General features: G+C 44.2%; 1 protein-coding gene across 5 annotated transcripts in view; it reads right to left on the bottom strand.

The window, feature by feature from the left end:
- Positions 1 to 19080: 19080 nt before the first annotated feature.
- Positions 19081 to 23857, bottom strand: part of SLC16A12 (solute carrier family 16 member 12) — a 145582-nt gene continuing 140805 nt past the window's right edge. For all 5 annotated transcript variants that reach the window (XM_029609839.1, XM_029609835.1, XM_029609837.1 and 2 more), the window contains 2 exons: positions 23544 to 23803; positions 19081 to 20681 (listed from right to left, as the gene is read on the bottom strand). In XM_029609839.1, the coding sequence (XP_029465699.1) occupies positions 20458 to 20681; positions 23544 to 23803 (484 nt within the window). In that variant the 3' untranslated portion in view covers positions 19081 to 20457. The remainder of the gene's footprint in view (positions 20682 to 23543; positions 23804 to 23857) is intronic.

A 23857-nucleotide genomic window follows, 5' to 3' on the forward strand; every position in this document is an offset into this window, starting at 1 on the left:
GAACACATATTCATTCCTAACTGACCTTCAGTGACCTGGAAAGTGTTTATTTGTATCATTTTCAGTTAGTGCGCACTAACTCGATTTAGTGCGCACTAACGGGGAGTTAGTGCGCACTAACTCCCGTTAGTGCGCACTAACACGATTTAACGATTTTTAACGATAAATCGTTAGAATTTCTATTGTATCGTGTTCTATAACGATTTAAGACGATATTAACATTATCGGACGATAATTTTAATCGTTGAAAAACGATTCACATCCCTAGTAAACTGTTACTGGATTGCAACAACAAATTTGTGTGTGCAAAGTATTACTTGAATGATTGTCATCCTGATCCTTTTGGGCCTATAAGCCCCTCTATCTGGAAGAACTATTGGGACTGTAGAGAGTTTGTTTGGCCTCAGCAGTATTGGGGAGGTGTGCCTCTTAATCTAGTGAAGATATCAAAAAAGGTGTTACACTTAAATAGAAGCATAATTGCCACACCTTTGATAATTTTTTCAAATTTTTTAAAAGTCATCTTATTTGCCCCCTCTGGCATGTCTACATGTTACATTGGGTAAATATGGGAGTGGGACAGATACACCATTTATGGAATAGTGTTTGAGTGGAATTAGAAAAACTGAAAGTGGTCAAAGCAATGAAGCTGATTGGGATGCATCCTAGGATATTAAGAGAGCTCAGAGAGGTTCTGGTACATTGGCTAAAGGACCTGTTCAATAGGAGTGATCCCACAGGACTGGCAAAGGGTGGATGTGTTCCCTCTTCATAAAGGTGGTAACAAAGAGGAGTTTGTAAACTACTGGCTGGTTAGTCTCACAGTGGTGAGAAAATGAATGAAAGCTCTCCTGAAGGAATGTACCGTGAACTATCTACAATCTAGTGGGTTGCAGAATCCAAACCAAAATGGTTTCACCAGAGGCAGATCACATCAAACAAATCTGATTGATTTCTTTGACTGGTTGACTAGCGAATTATATTGAAGGCATGCACTGGATATGGTTTACTTTGATTCGTGCAAAGCTTTTGATATTAATCTGCAATGCATAGGAAGCTCATTAATAAACTGACCAGCCTAGGGTTGGGTCCATTAGGTGGTGGACTGGATTAGAAACTGGTTGAGTGAGTAATAGACAACAGAGGATAGTAGTAAATGGAATTCACTGAGAAGAGAAAAGTGATTAATGGACTGCTTCCAAGGATTGCTTCTGGGGCCAGTTTTGTTCAATATTGCAGAGGGTTTAGAGGGGAAAGTTTGCCTTTTTGCAGCTGACACAAAGAGAGAGTACACAGGATGAGAAGAGATCTAAGAAAGCTTGAGTAGTGGTCAGATGCTTGACAGTTAAGATTAAAGGCAAAAAAGTAGAGTCGTGCATTTGGGGTGCAGAAATCCAGCAGAGCGGGTCACAATGTGGGATGAGACATTGACATGCATGGACCAGGAGAGAGACCTCAGGTGATACTGTCTGTGATGACCTCAAGTAGCAAACATTGTAATAAAGCAGGTGGGTTGGGCAGAGCCATGGGAATGCTGGAGTGCATAAGGAGAGGGATAACTATCGAGAAATAAAAAGGTAATAATGTTTCTGTACAAATCTTTGGTGAGATCCCACCTAGAACATTGTATTCAGTTCTGGAAGCCATACCCCTTTAAGGATATAGATAGGCTAGAGGTGATCTAGGGGAAGGCAATCAAGATTGTGTGGCATCTGCACCAAAAGCCAAATGAGATTTGAAAACTATTTGGGCAGAATTTTAATACCTACGCGCAGGTGTAGATTTGTGCGCACAACCCGGCGCGCACAAATCTACGCCCGATTTTATAACATGCGCGCGCAGCCACGCGCATGTTCTAAAATCCAGGGTCGGTGCACGCAAGGGGGTGCACACTTGTGCCCCTTGCGCTCCAAGCCCTAGGGGAGCCCTGATGGCTTTTCCTGTTCCCTTCGAGGCTGCTCTGAAATCGGAGCAGCCTCAGAGGGAACTTTCCTTCCACCCCCCACCTTCCCCTCCCTTCCCCTCCCTTCCCCTACCTAACCCACCCCTCAGCCCTACCTTAAACCCCCCCCCCCCCCCTAACCTTTATTATGCAAGTTGCGCCTGCCTCTGGGCACGATCCCCCAGCCTAGTGGCCCTACGGAAGCCTCTGGCCACGCCCCTGCTCTGCCCCAGACAGCCCACGCCCTGCCCCATTTTCAAACCCCGGGACATACTCGCGTCATCAGGCCTATGCAAAATAGGCTCGGCGCGCATAGAGCCTTTAAATTCTGCCCCCATATGTATAAACTAGAGGAGAGGAGCAACAGGATTGATTGGATAGTGACATTTAAGTACCTGAAAGGTTTAATGCACAGAAGTGAACTGTTTTTTCAGTGGAAATTAAGTTGTAGAACTAGAAGTCATGATTTGAAAGGTATAGACTCATGGTCAGGAAATATTTTTTCTTGAAAGGGTAGTGGATGCCAGGAATGCCCTCCCAGAACAGGTGGTGGAAGCTAGAATGGTAACAGACTTCAAAAAGGAATGGGTAAACACTGAGGATGCCTACTTGCAAAAACAGAAAGGATAGCAGAAGTATAACATAGTGACACAACAAGCCATGAGGATAGCCAAGCAGTGATATGATTGCAGTGGGATTCCAAGAAGGCATTGGGAAAACTTGCTCAAAGTGGCATTTACGACCCTAACAGTCTATGCTTCCAAGAAGGCACTGGGGTAACATAAACAATGAAAGGTACAACCCAAGCAGCAATAGCAAGACTGCATTGGGCTTTCAAGAAGGCTTTGAGGTAACCTGCTAGCTGTGACCATGGTTAAAACCCAAACTTCAAAGAGCTTGGGTAGGCCAGATGTTTTGAAAACATGGCTTTGCTAATATTAGCAGCTGAGCGGATTATTTCTAAATTTGGTAATAAGACAGAAAAGGGGACCTAGTTGTTGGATATAGAGCGGGACCTGTAATAATCAGTGTGAAAGATAGCAAAGCCTGAAATGGCCAATCAGTGGAGAAGGTGGAAGTCAGCACTTTAACAAATTCTGGACATGCTTGAGGGCAGTGGTAGGAAAGGGGCTGAGGATTCAGAGGGGACTGGAGACTGGTGTTGGGCTGTGTATGGGAATTTATATGTGCATTTACCCAAACTGGGCATACTGGATGGGCCAATTTGATCTCCTGCCATCATTTGCTGTTCTACCCATGTTGCAAATTTTTATTTCATCTGCAAACAGGCACATTCTCCCTTCTAACCCTTATCCAATGACTCATCTAAAGACATTGAAGAGTAATGGACCTATCACTGATCCTTGTGGTACCCCACAGATCACTTTTCCTTCACCAGAGTGAACCCCATAAATTATTACTTGTTGAGTTCTGTTGCTTAACCAGTTTATCGTCTCTGGATCCTCTTCTTCACTAAACTCATTCTCTGGTTTAATGTTTACTATTCCCCTTAGGTCTTTCTCTTTTCATGCATATATCTAAAGAAAGTGTTATCCCCTGATTTTATTGATTGGGCAATACACCCATCTGATGGGGCCTTTGCCTATCTAATTGCTCTTCCTCCTTTCCTTTGTTTCTTCCGGTAATTTTGATTGGTCTCCTTCTGTGTCTGTATTCCCAAATTCAATTCCTTTTGCTCTTACTTTTTTTTCCTACTTCTTTACTGAACCATACTAATCTTTTCATTATCTTTCCCTTGCTACCATGACTGATACAATGATTTGTTGCCATGTCAATGCTCCCTTTTATTACTGTCCATACTTTCTCTATATCTCTTAAATGGCATCTCCCAACAAGGCTTTCCTAATATAATTATTCATTTTCTTAAAATTAGTCCTTCTGAAATCTTGGCCCTTGTTCTAGTATAGTTTGATTCTCCTAGAACAAGCAGGATGGTAGTCCTCACAGATGGGTGACATCATCAGATGGAGCCTGGCACGGAAAACTTTTGTCAAAGTTTCTAGAACTTTGATTGGCACACTGAGCATGCCCAGGATGCCACTATCTGTGTGTCCACACGGGGTCCCCCTTCAGTCTTGTAATATAGAATTCATGAACGAAAAAATAAAATAAAACACAGGAGAACCCAACTCCGTGGGGTGGTGGGTGAGTTTCCTGAAGACTAATATCCTGCTGTCCTAGGAGAACACTTGTTACAGGTAAGCAACTCTGCTTTCTCCTAGGACAAGCAGGATGGTAGTCCTCACAGTGTAGTCTTGTCATGGGTATTCTCAACTAGTTTCTTGAGAAACAATTCTTGCAAGGATCGAGTCTGATGTGTTTTCTGTAGTGTCTATCTCCATCTGGCATGTTTGTTTGGCAACTACTGCATGTTCCTATCTTGTTTGTGTTTGTCATTTGGTCTTATGTTTTCAAAATGTCTGTTCCCTCCTTCTGTTCCTCTCTCTTTTGCCTCTGTGTATGTGCGTGTATGTGTGTGTGCATGTGCTATTGTGGTGTTTCTTTTCTGTGCTTCAGACATAATCCTCTGCTGCATGCTGTTTTTGCATTCCCTGTGTGGTATCTGTCATGCTGCTTGTCTTTTTCTTTCTTGGTTACATTCTCTGACTTCTTTTTCTGTGCTTTCCACATAAGAACATAAGAATACTGGGTCAGACCAAGATCCATCAAGCCCAGCATCCTGACTCTGACAGTGGCCAATCCAGGTTTCAAGAACCTGGCAGATTCTATAAAGTAGATCTAATTCCTGTTACTCACTCCCAAGGATAGCAATAGCTTTCCTTAGTCTACTTAGCTAATAATGTATTATGGACTTTTCCTCCAGGAACTTGTCCAAACCTCTTTTAAACCCGCTATACTAGATGCCTTGGTCATGTCCTCTGGCAACAGATTCCACAGCTTGATAGTGCACGAAGGGGCGGATTTTAAAAGCCCTGCTCGCGTAAATCCGCCCGGATTTACGCGAGCAGGGCCTTGCGCGCCGGCGTGCCTATTTTCCATAGGCCTGCCGGTGCGCGCAGAGCCCCGGGACTCGCGTAAGTCCCGGGGGTTTTTGTCGGGGGCGTGTCGGGGGCGGGGCCGATCGACGCGGCGTTTTGGGGGCGGGATGCGGCGTTTCGGGGGTGGGCCCGGGGGCGTGGTTTCGGCCCGGGGCGGTCCGGGGGCGTGACCGCGCCCTCCGGAACCGCCCCCGGGTCGTGTAAATCCCTGGACAAAGGTAGGGGGGGTTTAGATAGGGCCGGGGGGGTGGGTTAGGTAGAGGAAGGGAGGGGAAGGTGAGGGGAGGGCGAAAGAGAGTTCCCTCCGAGGCCGCTCCAATTTCGGAGCAGCCTCGGAGGGAACGGAGGCAGGCTGCGCGGCTCGGCGCGCGCCAAACCTGGATTTTAGCAGATACGCGCGGCTACGCGCGTATCTACTAAAATCCAGCGTACTTTTGTTTGCGACTGGTGCGCCAACAAAAGTATGCGAACGCGCATTTTTAAAAAATCTACCCCAAAGTGAAAACATACTTTCTATGATATGTTTTGAATCTGCTGGTTGTTAGTTTAGTAGAGAATCCCCATGTTTAAGTATTATTTCAAAGTGTATATAACCGTCCTTTATTTATCCATGCCATCCCACTCATGATTTTATAAACTTCTATCATGTCCCTTCTTGACTGTTTCTTTTCCAAGCTGAAAAGCCCTAGCCTGCTTACTCTTTCATCATAGGAGAGATGTTCCATCCCCTTTATCAGTTTTGTTGCCCTCCTCTGCACCTTTTCTAGTTCCACTATGTCTTTTTTGAGATGGAGTAACCAGAATTGCATACAATACTCAAGGTGCGATTGCACCATGACTTGATTCAGAGGCAATACGATAATTTCAGTTTTATTTTCCATTTCTTTTCATATGACTCCTAGCATTCTATTTGCTTTTTTGACTGCCACTGTTGCGAAGCACGCCCTCTTGTGGTTCCATCTAAAGTAGGACGTGAGCCCTTGGGTTGCGGCACAGCTCAGGGAGGAGCCCCAAGACACACCATGGGAGGTGAGCTGGTACGAGCACGGGTGGAGCAGGAGTGAGGCTGGAGAGAAGACAAGGCGAGGACCATCCAGAACAAGAACAAGGCAGGCCCAGCCCTCCACTGGACCCACACGCACCAATGAGATCCAGTAATGCAATGCTGATCTCGAGAGTAGCCCTCCGGCCACTTGAAAGCCCTTTCGGACCCGGCACTTTGGAACGACGAGTGCGTGAGGCCAGACGGAAGCTGAGGGCAGGAACATGAAGACATGGACTAAGGCTCGGGATACTCGGAGGATTCAGACGAAGACTTGGATAATCAGAAGACTCAGACGAAGACTTGGATACTCAGGAGATGGACGAAGACTTGGATACTCGGACAAGGACTTAGGATGTTCAGAAGACTCAGACGAGGATTCAAGATATTCAGAAGACTCGGACAAGGATTCAAGTTGCTCGGAAGTTTCAGGCAAGGATTCAAGAGGTAGGTGAACGTACTGGGTGAGAACTGCATCGCAGTGCGCCCTACACAGCCGCCCATGGCTGCTCGCAGACCACGCTGAACACAAAGCAGACTCCAGGCGAAGACGTGGAACTTGAGACTGGGACATGGCAAAGATTCAGTAGAGGCCTGCACCGGGGCACGCCCTAAGTATACAGTCACCTGTGGGTGGTCGCGGACCATGCTGGAGCGGAGCAGTTTCTGGCAGAGTCTTAGGCATGGACAGATGCAGGCACAAGGGACTCCAAAGGCTGGGACAGGATTCAAGATTCAGGATTCTCAGAAGCAAGACATTAAAAACAGAAGTCTCTTGGAGGTTTGTGCTGCAGACGAGAAGAAGGCCTTGTACCACGAGGCGCCCTACACAGCCATCCCATGGGCTGGTCACGGACCACGACATGGCACGCCAAGAGAGGTGGACAGATGAGAGACCTGGGATCTGGACGAAGAGCTGAAGATGAGACCAACAGAGTCAAGACAGGAACATCGGACATCAGGAACAAGGAACATGGCACCTCAGGACATCTGACACAGAACATCTGGAACATCAGGAACAGAAGACAGGAAATGAGGGAGCTCTGACGAGGGACGAGACCAGGGACATCAAGGAGACGAAGTTCAGGAACACGAAGAACAGGGAACGAAGATCCATCATGGCACAGGAGACCACAGAAGACCTGGAACGGATGGAAGATCACAGGCACTGTGCAAACCCGATCCGAAGACCCTGAGGAATGGCAGCAAGGCCATTTTATAGGGCTGAAGTGGCACAGGTTGATGGCATCATTCATCGGGGCTGCAGGGCTTTTCCCGCCGCTGGCCCTTTAAATACCTGAGAGGTGCGCTCCTGCACCTATACTGAAGCAGAAAAAAGAAGGACTGCATCGGCGGTGTTCCTGCCACGTGGGAGGCTCAGAGGACAGCATTGGTGGCAGCAGCCTTGCCGCGAAGAATGAAGCAGGCAGCAGAAGCGGTACCGTGCTGCGAAGAGGAGACTCCCAGCGGTGGCGCTAGGACTGCAGGGGAGCCAAGAACGATGTGGCTCAGCCTGCCAAGGGACGACGTTAGCAGCAGCCTGGCTGGCTGCGTTGAGCTGAAAGGTAGATGGGGGATTGCCCGCAGCTCGCGGGCAGTACCACAACAGCCACCACATACTGAGCAGAGGATTTCAACATATTGTCCACAAGGACTTCAAGGTCCTTTTCCTGGGTAGTGATTCCCAATAGCAGAACATTAGCATCATGTGTCTATAGTTGGGTTTATTTTTCTCTATGTGCATCACTTAATAATTTTCCACATTAAATTGCATCTGCCATTCAGTTGCCCAGTCTCCTAGTCTCACAAGCTCTTTCCGTAGTTCCTTGCAATCCGGTGCTGTTTTAACAATTTTGAATAATTTTGTGTCACCTACAAATCTGATCACCTCACTTGTCTTTCCCTTTTCCAGATAATTTATGACTATGTTAAACAATACCAATCTCTGTGGTACTCCAGTTACCAATCCACAATAGAACACACTCTTCTATCCCCTGACTTTGGGATAGGAGACAGCATTCTCCTGAGGAGTCTCTCATGGGGACTTTTATCAAATATCTTCTGAAAATCCAAATCCACTACACTATATCAACTGACTCACCTTTATCTACATGTTTATTTACATCTTCAAAAAATTCTAAAAGATCGGTGAGACAAGACTTCCCTTGCTAAAACCATGTTGACTCTTCCTCCATTATCCATGTCTATCTGTATGGCCAGTGATTTTGTTTTTAAGAACAGCTTCTACCTTTTTGTCTGCACTGACATCAGGCTCACCAGTGTATAGTTTTCCTGATCAGTCAACCCTGGAGCCCATTTTAAAATCAAGCTGGCTACCTTCCAGTCTTCCACGGCTGTTTTAAATGAAGTTACAGATTACTAGTAACAGATTAGTAATTTCTTGCTTTAGGTTTTTAGAACTCTGGGGTGAATGCCATCTGGTCTCAGTGATTTGTTACTCTTTAATTTGTCAGTCTGATCGAGTACATAACAACATGCCATACTGGGTCAGACCAAGGGTCCATCAAGCCCAGCATCCTGTTTCCAACAGTGGCCAATCCAGGCCATAAGAACCTGGCAAGTACCCAAAAACTAAATATATTCCATGTTACTGTTGCTAGTAATAGCAGTGGCTATTTTCTAAGTCAACTTAATTAATAGCAGGTAATGGACTTCTCCTCCAAGAACTTATCCAATCCTTTTTTAAACACAGCTATACTAACTCGACTAACCACATCCTCTGGCAACAAATTCCAGAGTTTAATTGTGCGTCAGTAAAAAAGAACTTTCTCCAATTAGTTTTAAATGTGCCACATGCTAACTTCATGGAGTGTCCCCTAGTCTTTCTATTATCCGAAAGAGTAAATAACCGATTCACATCTACCCATTCTAGACCTCTCATGATTTTAAACACCTCTATCATATCCCCCATCATATCCTCCATTGTCACAGATATTTGTTTTAGTTGCTCAGCATTTCCACCATTAAAGAATGTTTCCGGTGTGGTTATGTTCCCAACATCCTCCTCTGTAAAGACTGAGGCAAAACATTCATTCAGTTTTTCTGCTATTGCCTTGTCCTCTCTGAGCATCCCTTTTGCCTCTCGGATATCTAGGGGTCCAATTGCTTTGAAATTACTTGAAAAGGTTTTATTAGTTTTTGCCTCATTGGCAGACTTTTTCTTCTGCCTTTTGAATTTTTTGTTATTGCTTCATAGTGCTTCTGTAAGCCCCTCATATCTGATTTTTTTTTATTGTTCCTTTCTTTACCTTGAAAATATGCAACAGGCCCTTTGAATGTCTATTGTGCTACAGACCAAAGATGCCATCAGTGGATGCACGCAGGCTTTCTTTGGGGTTCGAACACCAGAAGTAGCCACCCCCAGTCGAAGGTGTAATTAATTGTATGTCTTGCCTTCTTTCCAGCATTGTACCTGCTTTCTTATTTACCTGTGAAGGCATGCTGAGTGACTGTCCTTGTTTTATCTCTTTCAGCCTCACCAGTCACGCTAATATTGCACCTCTGAGAGCAGAAAGAGTAGAGGATACCCTCTGAAGGTGGAAGAACCCTACCACCTCAGCCAGAGGTTCCTACTCTGCCCATGGGAAGAGGAGAACATTATGCATGTGTACCAGGTAAATCCAGATCATGAATAATACTTGTGAGAATGATTGGTGGGAGAAGGCTGGGCAATGGTGACATACAGTATGTGAATAGTATGTTCAGATGCTTGAGCAGTAGGCAGGGCCTAGTAAAGTTGCTTTTCAATATACAAATGTTTGTGAAGTACTGTGGCTATCACAATAGTGTCCTTTTTAAAGTGAACAGAAAAGATTCAAACAACACCTTTTTTTCAACTTTCTCCTGAGACTTTTTTTCCCCAATTTTATTAACATAGATCCAGATAAAGTAAAAGAAAATACTGTGTCTTGGGCCAGCTCCCATGATTCTGTGTGGGTGGAAAATAAAATAAATTGTTTTTCTCTCATACGAAAGAATGGGAGACAGAGGCCCTGGGGAAGAAATAACAGCCACATATCTAGGTGAGTGAATAACTCTTCATGGGTGAAAGCTGAGGCTGAGAGAAGTATACTAGGCAGACGCCGCTCCTTGCATGCTCGATCTGAATATCTGTAGTCAGCCTCTGTGAATAACTTTTGGAATCTTTGAAAACCCAGCAAACCGTGGCCAAATATCCCCTTCCTTGAGAGGAAACCCCAATATTTGGCTATCACTCACCTCTTGAAGCCCAAAACTGCTGGGGGCCAACTGACCCCCAAAGTGAATAAAACCCCAAAGTGTTTGTTAATTGGGAAACAAGATAAGGCAACAAATTTAATGTCCAGTTCTCATAAGAAATGAAAAATTCTTAGTTCATTTAAAGCATTTTAATTTAAATAACTTAAAATAAACTGCACCTTTATGCTTTTCAAATAATATAGCTTGTATCAAAGCATTATTTGTTTAAATGACCATGACAGCAGTTAGAGCTGTGTGAGTAATTTGTGGTTGAACTCGAACACGACAAGCTTCAGCTTCATTCAAATCCTTTGGAATTTTGAAATATTTTCCCAGGTTTGTGAAAATCTGATCAGATTCAATGAGAGTCCACATCGGTTTACTGATTCACAGAAAATGGAATCAGAGTTTTATAGAAAAGGTTCACCAAACTGCAAAAATTTCTGCAGCTTCACTGCTTTTGTTTACAAACTTTTTTTTTTTTTTTGGGGGGGGGAGGGACATTTACAGACCTCTAAGGGCATTGATGTATCCCCCAAGCTATTACAAAACTCAGGTCCTGATTTTGTCCATGGCCCTCTCCCATTCTGTAGCTGCAAATCATTTTATTTCTGTTCCCTGCATTGCTGAAAACTCATTGCTCCTTGGTTTTAAGCTTCTCTCCCACTGTGCAGTACGCTCCCTTATCTTCTCACCTTATAGGTCTGTAGTCATGACAGTATTTAGGCATAGCAAGGAACTAAAGTTTGTGAAGGAATTTCTAAATAATTAAAAGGAGAGCTCTCCTGCTAAAAATCAAAGCCGCCGATTGTTCAGTCATAATAAAGTAATCCCAGTGATGAGAATCAAGATCTGCAGCTGAAGAAGGATAAACGATCTCTGCTACTTCACCAGATCTGCGACTAGGACCGGTGACCTTTCGGCGTAAGGGCAACAGCTTTTATCTGTCAAGTAAGGGCCAGCATTAGAAGCAGTCACCTTTCCTCGCCTGCAATTCTGATCTTTCCTCACTAGAGGGCACTTATTGCATATTATTCCCTCTTTACAAAGCACTCCACCATTATCTTACAAATACAAGCAAGTCAACACATTATGTGTTGTTTACTTCTTTCTTACTTGCTCACTTTACATGTAAGGCAGCATCTGACAGTACCAGAAACTGAAATCCAGAAAGCCAGGTGCCTGATTGGACACTACATTTAAGACCCAAGGTGGTCATCATGAGGTAGTTTGTAGGAAACAAAAGGGGATCCCACTGACTGTTCTGCTGCTGCCACAAAGTGGACCTGCCTAAAAGCAGAAAGCTCTTAGCTCTGTGCTAACATTTATGGCGGATGCATGAGTGCCAGCAGAAAATGTTTCAGGGGTTGGGGGAGTACAGCAAAACAAAAACCATAAGGGTGTAGAAAAACAAAATTATAGCCTCAAAAATAATTAGCCATTAAAATCCAGGGGTGACCCCCCGAACCCCCCCCGCAAGCATCCATGGGTTTTACCTTTTACCTGGGTGGATAAGCCACTGAGTTTTACTAAGCAATCATATTATCTACATGTTTTATTCATATTTTCAATAATAATATTGCATGGTTTAGAAAAGCATTTGTCACTGGTTAGCCACTACTGTAAAGGCTGAACTCAAGCACTGAAGCTGATGTAATGAACTGAGATCAATTTTGCAAAGTCCACGGTGCACGCAAAAATGAAAAATGGTGTGCATTTCCTTTAGTGTGCACTAATTTCCCTCAAAGCGTGAAGCAGGAATGTAAAAATGTTTGGTTTACAAAGAGTAAATTTCACACATGGTCTTATGCTTGAGAAATTGTATTTAAATTAGCACACATAATTTGCTTCACAAAGCTGATTATGAAAAACTTTTAACTGCACCTCAGTGAAGTATAGTCATGTGTTTTGCAAAAAAAAAACTTTGCAGCAAACTACACGTGCTATTTTTCTATTGGGCTCATTTACATGTAGTACCCAGTAATAAAAGAGAATATGCAAAGTCACGTGTTGAGTATGAAATATGGCATATGTTAATATATTAGCCCCAAAATCTTCTTGTGATTTATTAGACAAATGCTCCCTGTTGTACTGCTATGATATGTATTCAGTATAGTATCCTACCCAAACTTTGTTTAACTTCACACATGAACAGCTGGATGCTAGCTAGCATCCAGAAAACTCTTTTAAAATTTTAATTTAAAACTAATTCCAGCATTTATGCAGAGCCCTGAACCAAGGCATTTAACAATAAACGACTTTAAATCCAAACATAAGCCTCAACTCCATCCTGTCTGGGGCATCACTATCTGCTTACTCAGGAAGTGTTTGACCACCATTATAATCCCATGCATTTAAAGAGAACCTAACACAATAATCTATTAAGCAGGCCATGGCTATGTAATATGCATAGATATGCAGGTATTACATGACAGAATCAACAGACACTAATCCAACTAAAAGCTGTTTCAACATGTCAACGGGTTTAAAATAAATATTACTATATTAATCATCTCTGCAGTTTAACATGTGATTTTAAATTATTAAAAACCATGATTACCATGCACGATTCATTCAGTTGTCTGACCCTAGCCCATTAATTATTTTTTTATGTATTTATTTTGCCAAATTTCATAAAAAGCAATTGCAGTTATTTTCCTTATTTGTTCATATAATTTAATTAACTGTCAAATCTATTTTAAAAGGCCTATGCGCGCAAATACCCGTGTTTATGTGCGTGGCCGGGCTCTGAGCACACCGAACACATTTTTCAAAAGGGCCCAGCCACATGCCTAACCCCCCGATAAGCGCAGAAATGCCAGGCCTAAAGAAAGGGGCGGGCCAGGACAGCGCCATTAGACACTCCCTGGGAAGCACGTGCCGGTAGCCGGCCGATGCACGGAAGAGGGAGGAAGGATAGGGTTAGGGTTAGGGAAGTTCCCTCCCAGTCCGCTCCTTTATTGGAGTGGACTGGGAGAGAACTGGGCAAAGGTCCGATCGCGTCGCTACATAATTCTTTTAAAATCACCCCCGTACGCGGAGGAGGCCTCTCGCCTGCACATGCGCGCGCGGACATCACATTTTATAACGTGCACGCCAATGCGCGCATGTAATAAAATAGCTGTATCCATATGCATGCACCCCAGGAACCGCGCGTGGGCCTTTTATTATCTACCCCTTTATTTCAAGGTTCTGATCATTTTCTAGTGTAATAAACATTTTAATCTCTTTTGCTTTTCTTGGGTGCATCTAAACTAAGATTGGCAACCAGCCAATATCTGGCCGGCATGGCAGGTTTACTTAGGAAAGCCAGCAGGACCTGAAAACTAGCAAATGTACCGGTTTTCTGCCAACCACTGGCCTCTAGATCAGTGGAGACTTCTTCCTGCCCCTTCCCTCTGTCCTTTCACAACAGAGACAGCTCCAAGGCCTGATCCCTGTGGCAGCTGCAGAAATCATTGTGAAGGCTCTAAGGCCCAGCCCATCCTGGATTCCTTATGGGAGGCAGGGCCTGGGAGCAGAGCATGCACTGGCTTAGTCTCTGGCCCCCGTGCCTTCATAATAAGCTGTCCATGGGGAAAGGGAGTTTGGAGAGGAATGGTGCTGACTATCGAAGGGAAGGAGAGAGAGAAATGGGTGTATGGCTGACTAGACCCCCACTATACTTTTAAGTAAGGAATGTTCTAATAAGGGGAGTTGCAAAGGGAAGATGGTAACTTAGGACAGGAAGGTCCATCTCCTAAATCGAGGGTCAATATCAGGATAGTGTAAATGGTGACCCCATGAGTCACTAGAGGGCGTATTCATCTGGGATTGGTGATGAGAATTTTTGGAGCAATATCTTGGAGAAAGCTAGAGAGAGGAAGCAAAGGTGCCGTGTTCTGTCTTGGGGTGCCATTGGACTTGCAGGAGAAGGGTGGTCTCTCCTGCAAGTGACAAAGTGCCATCCCAGGAAAATCCAATACTTAGTCATCAGGAAGATTTTCCTGATCAAGCCAACCATCTGTAAAAATCTTCGGGAAGAAGAGGACAATTCTCTATAATTCTTTAGGGGATCCTGAAGAGTCAGAGGCTTTCTTAAGAATATTAGAGGAGTCCACTGTTTTTAAATTGACTTAGGCAACATAAGAAACTATATCTACCTTATTTTGAGTTTGGAATTCAAAGAACTGTTTCCAGTTTTTTATTTTAGCATTCTGGACTCTCTGTATTTGTATCTGCTGAACCTTTCTTTCTCTTCAGTAAAATCTATTTTTATTTGGAATCTACCACTTGGTGTGGTTTATTTTTTGGAGTGTGATCCTCTTTACAATCCCACGGGTTAAGCCTGTCCATGTCCCCAGTCCTGCAGCGAGTGGGACTGTGCTCATGTTTGACATCCGCCCCCCCCCCCCTCCTTTGAAATTGGGAGGGGTTACATGGGGTTTCGGGGAAGTGGCTTATTTTTTATAAATCGGCAAACCTAATCTGAATCTACGTCAGACACATGAACATCAATTGCATTATTTTGGAAAATGCGGCACAGGGTCCTCTTTAGGCCAGTGGGAACAGTGCCACCACAACACACAATTCTGGTCGCCGCATCTCAAAAAAGATATAATTGCGATGGAGAAGGTACAGAGAAGGGAGACCAAAATGATAAGGGGCATGGAACAGCTCCCCTATGAGGAAAGACTAAAGAGGTTAGGGCTTTTCAGCTTGGAGAAGAGACAGCTGAGGGGGGATATGATAGAGATGTTTAAGATCATGAAAGGTTTAGAACGGGTAAATGTGAATCGGTTATTTACTCTTTCAGATAATAGAAAGACTAGGGGGCACTCCATGAAGTTAGCGTGTGGCACATTTAAAACTAATCAGAGAAAGTTCTTTTTCACTCAACGCACAATTAAACTCTGGAATTTGTTGCCAGGGGATGTGATTAGTGCAGTTAGTGTAGCTGTGTTTAAAAAAGGATTGGATAAGTTCTTGGAGGAGAATTCCATTACCTGCTATTTATTAAGTTGACTTAGAAAATAGCCACTGCTATTACTAGCAACAGTAACATGGAATAGACTTAGTTTTTGGGTACTTGCCAGGTTCTTATGGCCTGGATTGGCCACTGTTGGAAACAGGATGCTGGGCTTGATGGACCCTTGATCTGACCCAGTATGGCATGTTCTTATGTTCTTATGCCTAAAGAGAACCCTGTGGTACCGGCAGTAGCAGATGAAGAGGCTGGCAAGAGAAGAATCAGCACTAACACGCCAGAACCCATGCCAGACCTGCTTTCTCCCTAAGATGGTTGCCTTCCTTGCCCACTCTGCTGTCTATGTATTTAAAAAGAGCTAGTGCTAGGCAGGCAACCAGACCAGCAGGAAATGCTTCTCAGTGTGCTGCTGTGTTTCCCACCTGCCAAGTCTCACTGGCTGATTGAAAGTGAGCCAATGAGCCGCGGGGGGGGGGGGGGGGGGGGGAACAGGAGAAGCAGCCATGTTGGAGAGAAGCACTTCCTGTTGCTTTTGCTTCCACCAAGTCATGCTGCTTACACAGCACATCCAGCACAGCTTAAACACACTGCTGGGGAGAGAAGAAAGAAGTACAAAAAATGAGGACAGGAGAGAAATGGTCTCTCATGTGTATCTGTACATTGCTGCATATGTCTGCTAGTGCCATAGAAATTATTAAAAGGGAGGAACAAGGAGGGAAGAGCAGGAGATTTGAGTGGGAAGCAATAGAGGAAGGGGAGGGGTAGGAAAACAGGAGAAGGAAAGAAGAGGGAAGGAGGTTCAGGAAAGAGGAAGGGAAAGGATGCGCTGAGGGTCCTGCAGAAGAGGTCACAGTCCTGCCCTCACTCCCAACTTCTGAGCACAGAGGAAAGCCTAGCATTAGCTTTGGGTGGGGCCACCTAGTTTCTAACTAACAGATTGTAAAATTGCTATGTGCGCCAAAGCTGGGAGATATGCGCCTGGCTCAGCCCCGATTTTAAAAAAAATGCATGAGTACGCATGTATCTCCTGGCACGCACACAAAATGCATGAGTACGCATGTATCTCCTGGCACGTACACAAAATGCATGAGTACGCATGTATCTCCTGGCACGCACACAAAATGCATGAGTACGCATGTATCTCCTGGCACGCACACAAAATGCATGAGTACGCATGTATCTCCTGGCACGTACACAAAATGCATGAGTACGCATGTATCTCCTGGCACGCACACAAAATGCATGAGTACGCATGTATCTCCTGGCACGCACACAAAATGCATGAGTACGCATGTATCTCCTGGCACGCACACAAAATGCATGAGTACGCATGTATCTCCTGGCACGTACACAAAATGCATGAGTACGCATGTATCTCCTGGCACGCACACAAAATGCATGAGTACGCATGTATCTCCTGGCACGCACACAAAATGCATGAGTACGCATGTATCTCCTGGCACGTACACAAAATGCATGAGTACGCATGCATCTCCTGGCACGTACACAAAATGCATGAGTACGCATGTATCTCCTGGCACGCACACAAAATGCATGAGTACGCATGTATCTCCTGGCACGCACACAAAATGCATTAGTACGCATGTATCTCCAGGCATACACACAAAATGCATGAGTACGCATGTATCTCCTGGCACGTACACAAAATGCATGAGTACGCATGTATCTCCTGGCACGCACACAAAATGCATGAGTACGCATGCATCTCCTGGCACGTACACAAAATGCATGAGTACGCATGTATCTCCTGGCACGCACACAAAATGCATGAGTACGCATGTATCTCCTGGCACGTACACAAAATGCATGAGTACGCATGTATCTCCTGGCACGCACACAAAATGCATGAGTACGCATGTATCTCCTGGCATGCACACAAAATGCATGAGTACGCATGTATCTCCTGGCACGCACACAAAATGCATGAGTACGCATGTATCTCCTGGCACGCACACAAAATGCATGAGTACGCATGCATCTCCTGGCACGTACACAAAATGCATGAGTACACATGCATCTCCTGGCACACACACAAAATGCATGAGTAGGCATGCATCTCCTGGCACACACACAAAATGCATGAGTATGCATGCATCTCCTGGCACGTACACAAAATGCATGAGTACGCATGTATCTCCTGGCACGCACACAAAATGCATGAGTACGCATGTATCTCCAGGCATACACACAAAATGCATGAGTACGCATGTATCTCCTGGCACGTACACAAATGCATGAGTACGCATGTATCTCCTGGCACGCACACAAAATGCATGAGTACGCATGTATCTCCTGGCACGCACACAAAATGCATGAGTACGCATGTATCTCCTGGCACGTACACAAAATGCATGAGTACGCATGCATCTCCTGGCACGTACACAAAATGCATGAGTACGCATGTATCTCCTGGCACGCACACAAAATGCATGAGTACGCATGTATCTCCTGGCACGCACACAAAATGCATGAGTACGCATGTATCTCCAGGCATACACACAAAATGCATGAGTACGCATGTATCTCCTGGCACGCACACAAAATGCATGAGTACGCATGTATCTCCTGGCACGCACACAAAATGCATGAGTACGCATGCATCTCCTGGCACACACACAAAATGCATGAGTACGCATGTATCTCCTGGCACGCACACAAAATGCATGAGTACGCATGTATCTCCAGGCATACACACAAAAAAAAAGTTCAAAACAGGGGTGAGCCATAGGCGGGGTGTGGGCAGGCCGAGTCTATACTATGAAGTCTGCGTGTAAGTATTTACGAGCACAAGCACGGGCCGGGGTCCCCTATCACATAACGTTACTTCTGCTATGGACGGCGTGTAAGTACTAAAATAACAAAAACTAGGCTAGTCAGCGGGATTTTAAGGGTCGGGGCTAATAGGGTAAAAGGGAGGCTGTGTAGCTAGGGGGTTTAGGAAGTCCTCTCCTTTACTGGGGTGAGCTGAGAGCAAACTGGGGAAACAGGTAATTGCATCGGGACGCATATCTACTAAAATCCTCCCCCCTTACACGCTCGAGTTGGCATTTGTGCACACGTGCGCACATCAATATAAAGTTGTGCGCACATGTACGCATGTATAGCCGATTTTATAACATGCGCTTGTATATGTGCATATACGCAAGCATGTTATGAAATCGCTACATCCATGTGCACAAACCGACAAATGCCCGCACACGGGTTTTAAAATTCACCTCTTAGTGTTCAGTCTATAGCTGCTGCTGCTGACTTCAGACATGCCCCATTACTGACAGGGTGGGCTTGGCCTGATGCCTGACATTTCACTCATGCACTGGGCACCACTCATAAATATGAGTTTGGTTGAGGCATAAAATCTTGCTGCAGAATATCACGATTAGCTTTCATGATTTCTCTGACATGCTCACAGACAGCGGAACAAGGACACTGAATCGATACATTATGGCTGTGCTATTACAGTTGAGATTGGTGTCACTTTCAGATTTCCAAAAGCTCTTTACTTTTAGCATTTTATAAGAAAATTTTACAAACCTAACTGGAGCTATGGCTTTGCACTGAGCCCTTGGGCTGCAACCCTCTCCCTCTGCTGAATCTCGTAAAGAAGTTTGCACACCTCTACCTGGTACTCCATTAGTGAGTAGGTTCCCAAGCCGTACTTAGAAGCTTGAAATCTGGTTAATGAATTATGTATCTTAATGAAGGAATGGTAATGGATGTTAAAATCATACCATGAAGAGGTGAAACCTTGCAGAGGTTAGTTTTGCACCAGTTAAAGACTTCAACCACTGACATTTTTTTAAATTAAATTTCATATTTATAGATATTTTTTACCACCTGGGAATATTTTAGAAAAATATTGCCAATAAAATTGCAACCAACAATTTGAGTCTTTCAGACATTCTGAATGGCACGGTCATTGGTCTCTTTTAAATCAAAGGTCAAAAGTAACATCTGTTAAGAAGTAATCTCTCTCTCATGTATGGCATATCAGTGTTCAGTGCAGTCAAATATACTTTGGTTATATAGTTCTAAAAAATTAGAAAACTTAATTGTTCAATTGTCTGAAATATTTCCTGTATTTCAATTTATATCAATGTATAAACTAATACAAAAATAATTATCAAGTCCTAAAACTCTTGCACCAGCACTTTTCCTGACCACTTCTGAAATATCTAATGTGAGTCGTATCAGATTTTCCCAGCGTTGCGGGTAAGGGATGAGCAGGAAGCTCTCTCATGAGCTTGGCAGCATCCACCTATTCCACTTCCTCTGGCAGTGATCTGACAGTGGTTAGCCATGAGTAAGAAGCTTGTAGGCCGTCTCTGTCCAGACCAACAAACAGGGTCAAACATGGGATTACAGTCCAGCCAGAGCCGGCTATGGTTTGGAAATGAAGGCCGATCTGCAACTGGGGATGCACCACAGGGGGCTGTAAGAATGACAAATAGTATTTTGTTCCACTCTTCTCTGCTATCGGTCATTTTTATTAAACTACAATAGAGAGTTATTCTGTTTAATGCTGGTGAACGTCAGCGAGGCAGAGTCAGGTATTACTCAGATAATCTGCTTCAGAGGGACCCAAAGCTGATCGTAGCCTCCAATAACAGGTGGGAAGTCTGAGTTAAACTCCAGCAAGTGAGTGCTGCAGCTTAGTGAAGCCTGGCGCCCTTCATTGAAGGCTGAGTCCTTCGTTTTGGCAAATAAATGATCCTTTCTTTCTGCTGCCCTCAGAGAAAAAAAAGTCATTCCCCCGTCAGTGGAGGGTTTATAATGTGTCCACCACCTTTCCCACACCTGCCCCAAGCACGTCCCAGATTGCAGTTGAAAGGTCATCACCTCGCTGTATTGCAGTCTCACTTTCTCAGCAATGTCACGGTACTCGTGCTGTCGATGTAGCATCTGTAAATTCATTGAACTCTTCCTTTAGGGTTTACCAAAACTGACAGAATTTGAAATAATCAAATGCACATTTCGAATGAACCAAAAAAAAAAAAAAATGAAATGTAGGCTTCAAATGAATCTGAAGATTGCTCAGTCTCATCATCCCCCATAAGAAGGGCGTAGGACACTGCACACTTTGAAGAAACTGCACTGCTTTCCTTTTCGTGAAGAAGATCTCCACAGCACTCACGTGCAGAGCAGAAAGAAAAGCTTATCTTCAAGTTGCACGCTGGGGCGTGGAGGGTGCTGGCTATCTGCTCTGCAGTCACTGTTTGCCACTGAGACTCTAGACATCTTTCTGATCCCTTACTCCTGTTACTGAATAAGCCCCTTCTCCATTAGTCCATATCTGCTGTTTGGAATCATTGTTTGTTTCACTTAGTGTCTGCCGGGGCTTTTTCATTTTCTTCACTAGTTTGGAAAAGCAAAGCAAAGCTGAACAGAATATCATAGAGAATCCACTAAGGAGAAATGCTGCAGTATAGCTACCCGTTGTATCCACCAGCCAACCTAGAGGAAGAAAAGAATAGCAGTGGTATTATTTACTCTGTACTAAGAACATTAGCATCTCAAAAGAGAAGAGGCTGGCTTACAACTATAAGAGTTTAGATAACAGGAATTTAAAATATAGTGCAAGTCATCTGGTAAAAATATTTGTAAAGTGATTTTTAGCCTTGAATGAAAATTTGAAATTTCAATGTATCAGTAAATCTTTTCTCACTATTTGCATTTGATGAAAAATCATTTACCCACATATGTAGTTATATGTATTTATATAGTATATATATTAGAGATGTGAATCGGAACTGAAATCGGATCCGATTCTGGTTCCGATTCACATCTATAATATATATATATTATTCTGCCTTTGGAGTATTTGTATATGTATCTTTATTATACTGCCACTTGGTGTCATTTTGTGATATTGCACAGCTTAGATTCTCTGCATGTTGTACAGCTTTTTCCTGATTGGTTATCATTTGATAAACAAAACAAAACTATCCTGTTTTGTTTTGTCTCTCTGCATTCTCTAACCTCTTTCTATTGGGCCCTTGCTCCAATAAATGCCTGGGACAGTTTATTTCCTGCAGAGATTTTGTTACAAAAAGGTCTTGGCAAGCTAACAGCTCATCTGATTTCTTCTCTAGAGGCTCATTAGAGCATTGCTTTTTTCACCTATTTATTCCTATCTCACCACTATTCATTATTATATACGGTGAGTGCTCGCACTGACTGCCTGAAGGCCCTACCTTAAGGTCCCGCTTACGTCACGGGGGGGGGGGGGGGGGGAGTTGTTTTTGTAAGCGATGGACTCGCACGCGATCTGCCCGCCTCCTTTAGTCCTCCAACCCCCGACGTACGTCATCAATATGGGCCCAGCGCACAGTAGTGGCGTAGCCGGTCCGATTTAAGCGCCTAGCGCGCGCTCGCTCCACCTTTTATCCTCCTCTCCTAGCCACGGTGTTCCCCACCCACGTGGTGGGGATTAAGGTTTAAGGTCAAACTTGCATAGGTAGGCAGACGTAACAATGTTTACCAGTGTTTCTATTGGTAGTTGGAGAAGTTACGTTAGTTAGACCGCCGTTTTAATATTGTACTCATTTTTGAGGAAATTGACACAGCTTTAGGTGGGTGCACGAGCCGGTGGATTGACTTTGGCAGCCTTGGGTGGGCCCCCTTGCTTGGAGATCACGGCGGGAGGGGGGGGAGACTGGGCATGAAGGTCTGTCTTGCTAGGAAAGCACAGTAGACAGCACCGGGGGAACACGGTTGGTGTCAAAAGAGAGACAGCCGGCGTGTACAGGGAATTTTTACATTAAATAATGTTTTCAATAAAGCTGTGGCCTCTGCATCCAAGCAGGTGTCTGTTTCCTTTGTTGCAGGGTGCTCTGGGGACAGGGTAGGTGTGCGAGTACCAGAGATTATAGCGATCTCGACATTACAGCTTCTACTACAGTTCCAGTTGTCTCTCCTTTGACTACTGGACTTCCAGAGACTTAACAGGCACTGCTGTGTGTAGGGCTATTCTTAGATCCTTGACATCCACAGTGAGTTTGAACTGTTCAACTTTCTAATAAATGTTGTTATTTGGTATTCCAGAATTGAGTTCTCTGGTATTTGAACATGAGAAAGGAAAAAGGTTTGACTGACTGTTTAGCAATTCAAACAAAGGCATATGATTTGTGAGAACAGTAGTTACTAGGGATGTGCATTCGTTTGCAACGAAATAGGAAACAAAGATGATATTTCCTATTTCATTGCATTTCGGGGGCTGACGAAACAATAGGAAAACCCACGAAATTTCATGTGGTTTTATCGTTTTTTTTGGGGGGGGGTGAAAGGGAACATTAAAAAAAATCCCAAACCCACCCCAACCCTTCAAATTTAATTAATTGCAAACCCCCAACCTCCCAACTCCCCAAGACTTGCCTGACCGCCCCCCCCCCCAAGACTTGCCGAAAGTCCTTGGTGGTCTAGTGGGTCCCAGGAGTGATCTCCCCCTCTCGGGCCATCAGCTGCCAGTAATCAAAATAACGCCCTTGGCCCTTTGCCCTTACCATATGACAGGGGCTACCGGTGCCATTGGTTGGCCCCTGTCACATGGTAGGAGAAATGGATGGCTCGCGCCTTTTTTGAAGATGGTGCCGGCCATCCATTGCTCCTACCATGTGACAGAGGCCGGCCAATGGCACCGATAGCTCCTGTCACATGGTAAGGGCAAAGGGCCACCGGCGCCATTTTGATTACTGGCAGCCAATGGCCCGAGAACGGGAGATTGCTCCCGGGACCCGCACTGGACTACCAGGGACTTTCAGCAAGTTTGGGGGGAGGGGGTGTAGTTAATTGAATTTGAAGAGTTGGGGTGGGTTTGGGGGGGGGGGGGGGTTTCGGGGCAGCAGAAAAAAAATCGGCCCGAACCGCGTGAAAATGAAATTTCCTGCGGCGGGCTGATAACGAAGGCCAAACCAAAAGGTTCGGCCGAATCACATCTCTAGTATACACACAGATATATATATATAGATACTATGTAATATATTTTGACAATGTTTTATGTTGATATCTATACATGTTATAAATGCATAACACTACAGAGAGTTTAGAAGTGGTGTGAATGAGGAATGATTGACTAGGACAATTGATAAATATATGTGTGTGTTATTGTGCCAATTTTATTTTTTGAATTATTTTTTATTAGTTTTGATATTCTTTGCCATTGTGTAATAATACTTGCAACATTAATCATCTTTAAAATCATTTAAAACATTAGTGGTGTTACTTATTCTAATTTAGGTACCCACATATTTTTATTTTATTTAAAATGCAGCTAACAAGAAAATATATGTTAGAATGTAAATGTGATTTTAAACTGACCTGCAATTGGTGGGCTGACCAGGTATGGTACAGCATGAAGGAAGAACACCACACCCAGAGCAGATGACAAGCAAGCAGTCCCTACTACCTCTGCTGTCACTACAGGAATCAGTGCAACGTAGGCACCATCAAAATAGCCAAATGTAACAGAGAAAGGAATGAGCATGGGAAAGCTCCGAAGAAACGGAAGGATAAGGCAGCAAATTCCATCCAGGCCCACAGCAAGGAGGTAGCACATGATGCGATACTTCTTCAGAAACCTGCAAATTTGAAAAATGTGCCATGAGCAAGGTAATCCTGCTCGATTCCTAACA

Source organism: Rhinatrema bivittatum, chromosome 7 (genome assembly GCF_901001135.1).
Source record: "Rhinatrema bivittatum chromosome 7, aRhiBiv1.1, whole genome shotgun sequence".
NCBI lineage: Eukaryota > Metazoa > Chordata > Amphibia > Gymnophiona > Rhinatrematidae > Rhinatrema > Rhinatrema bivittatum.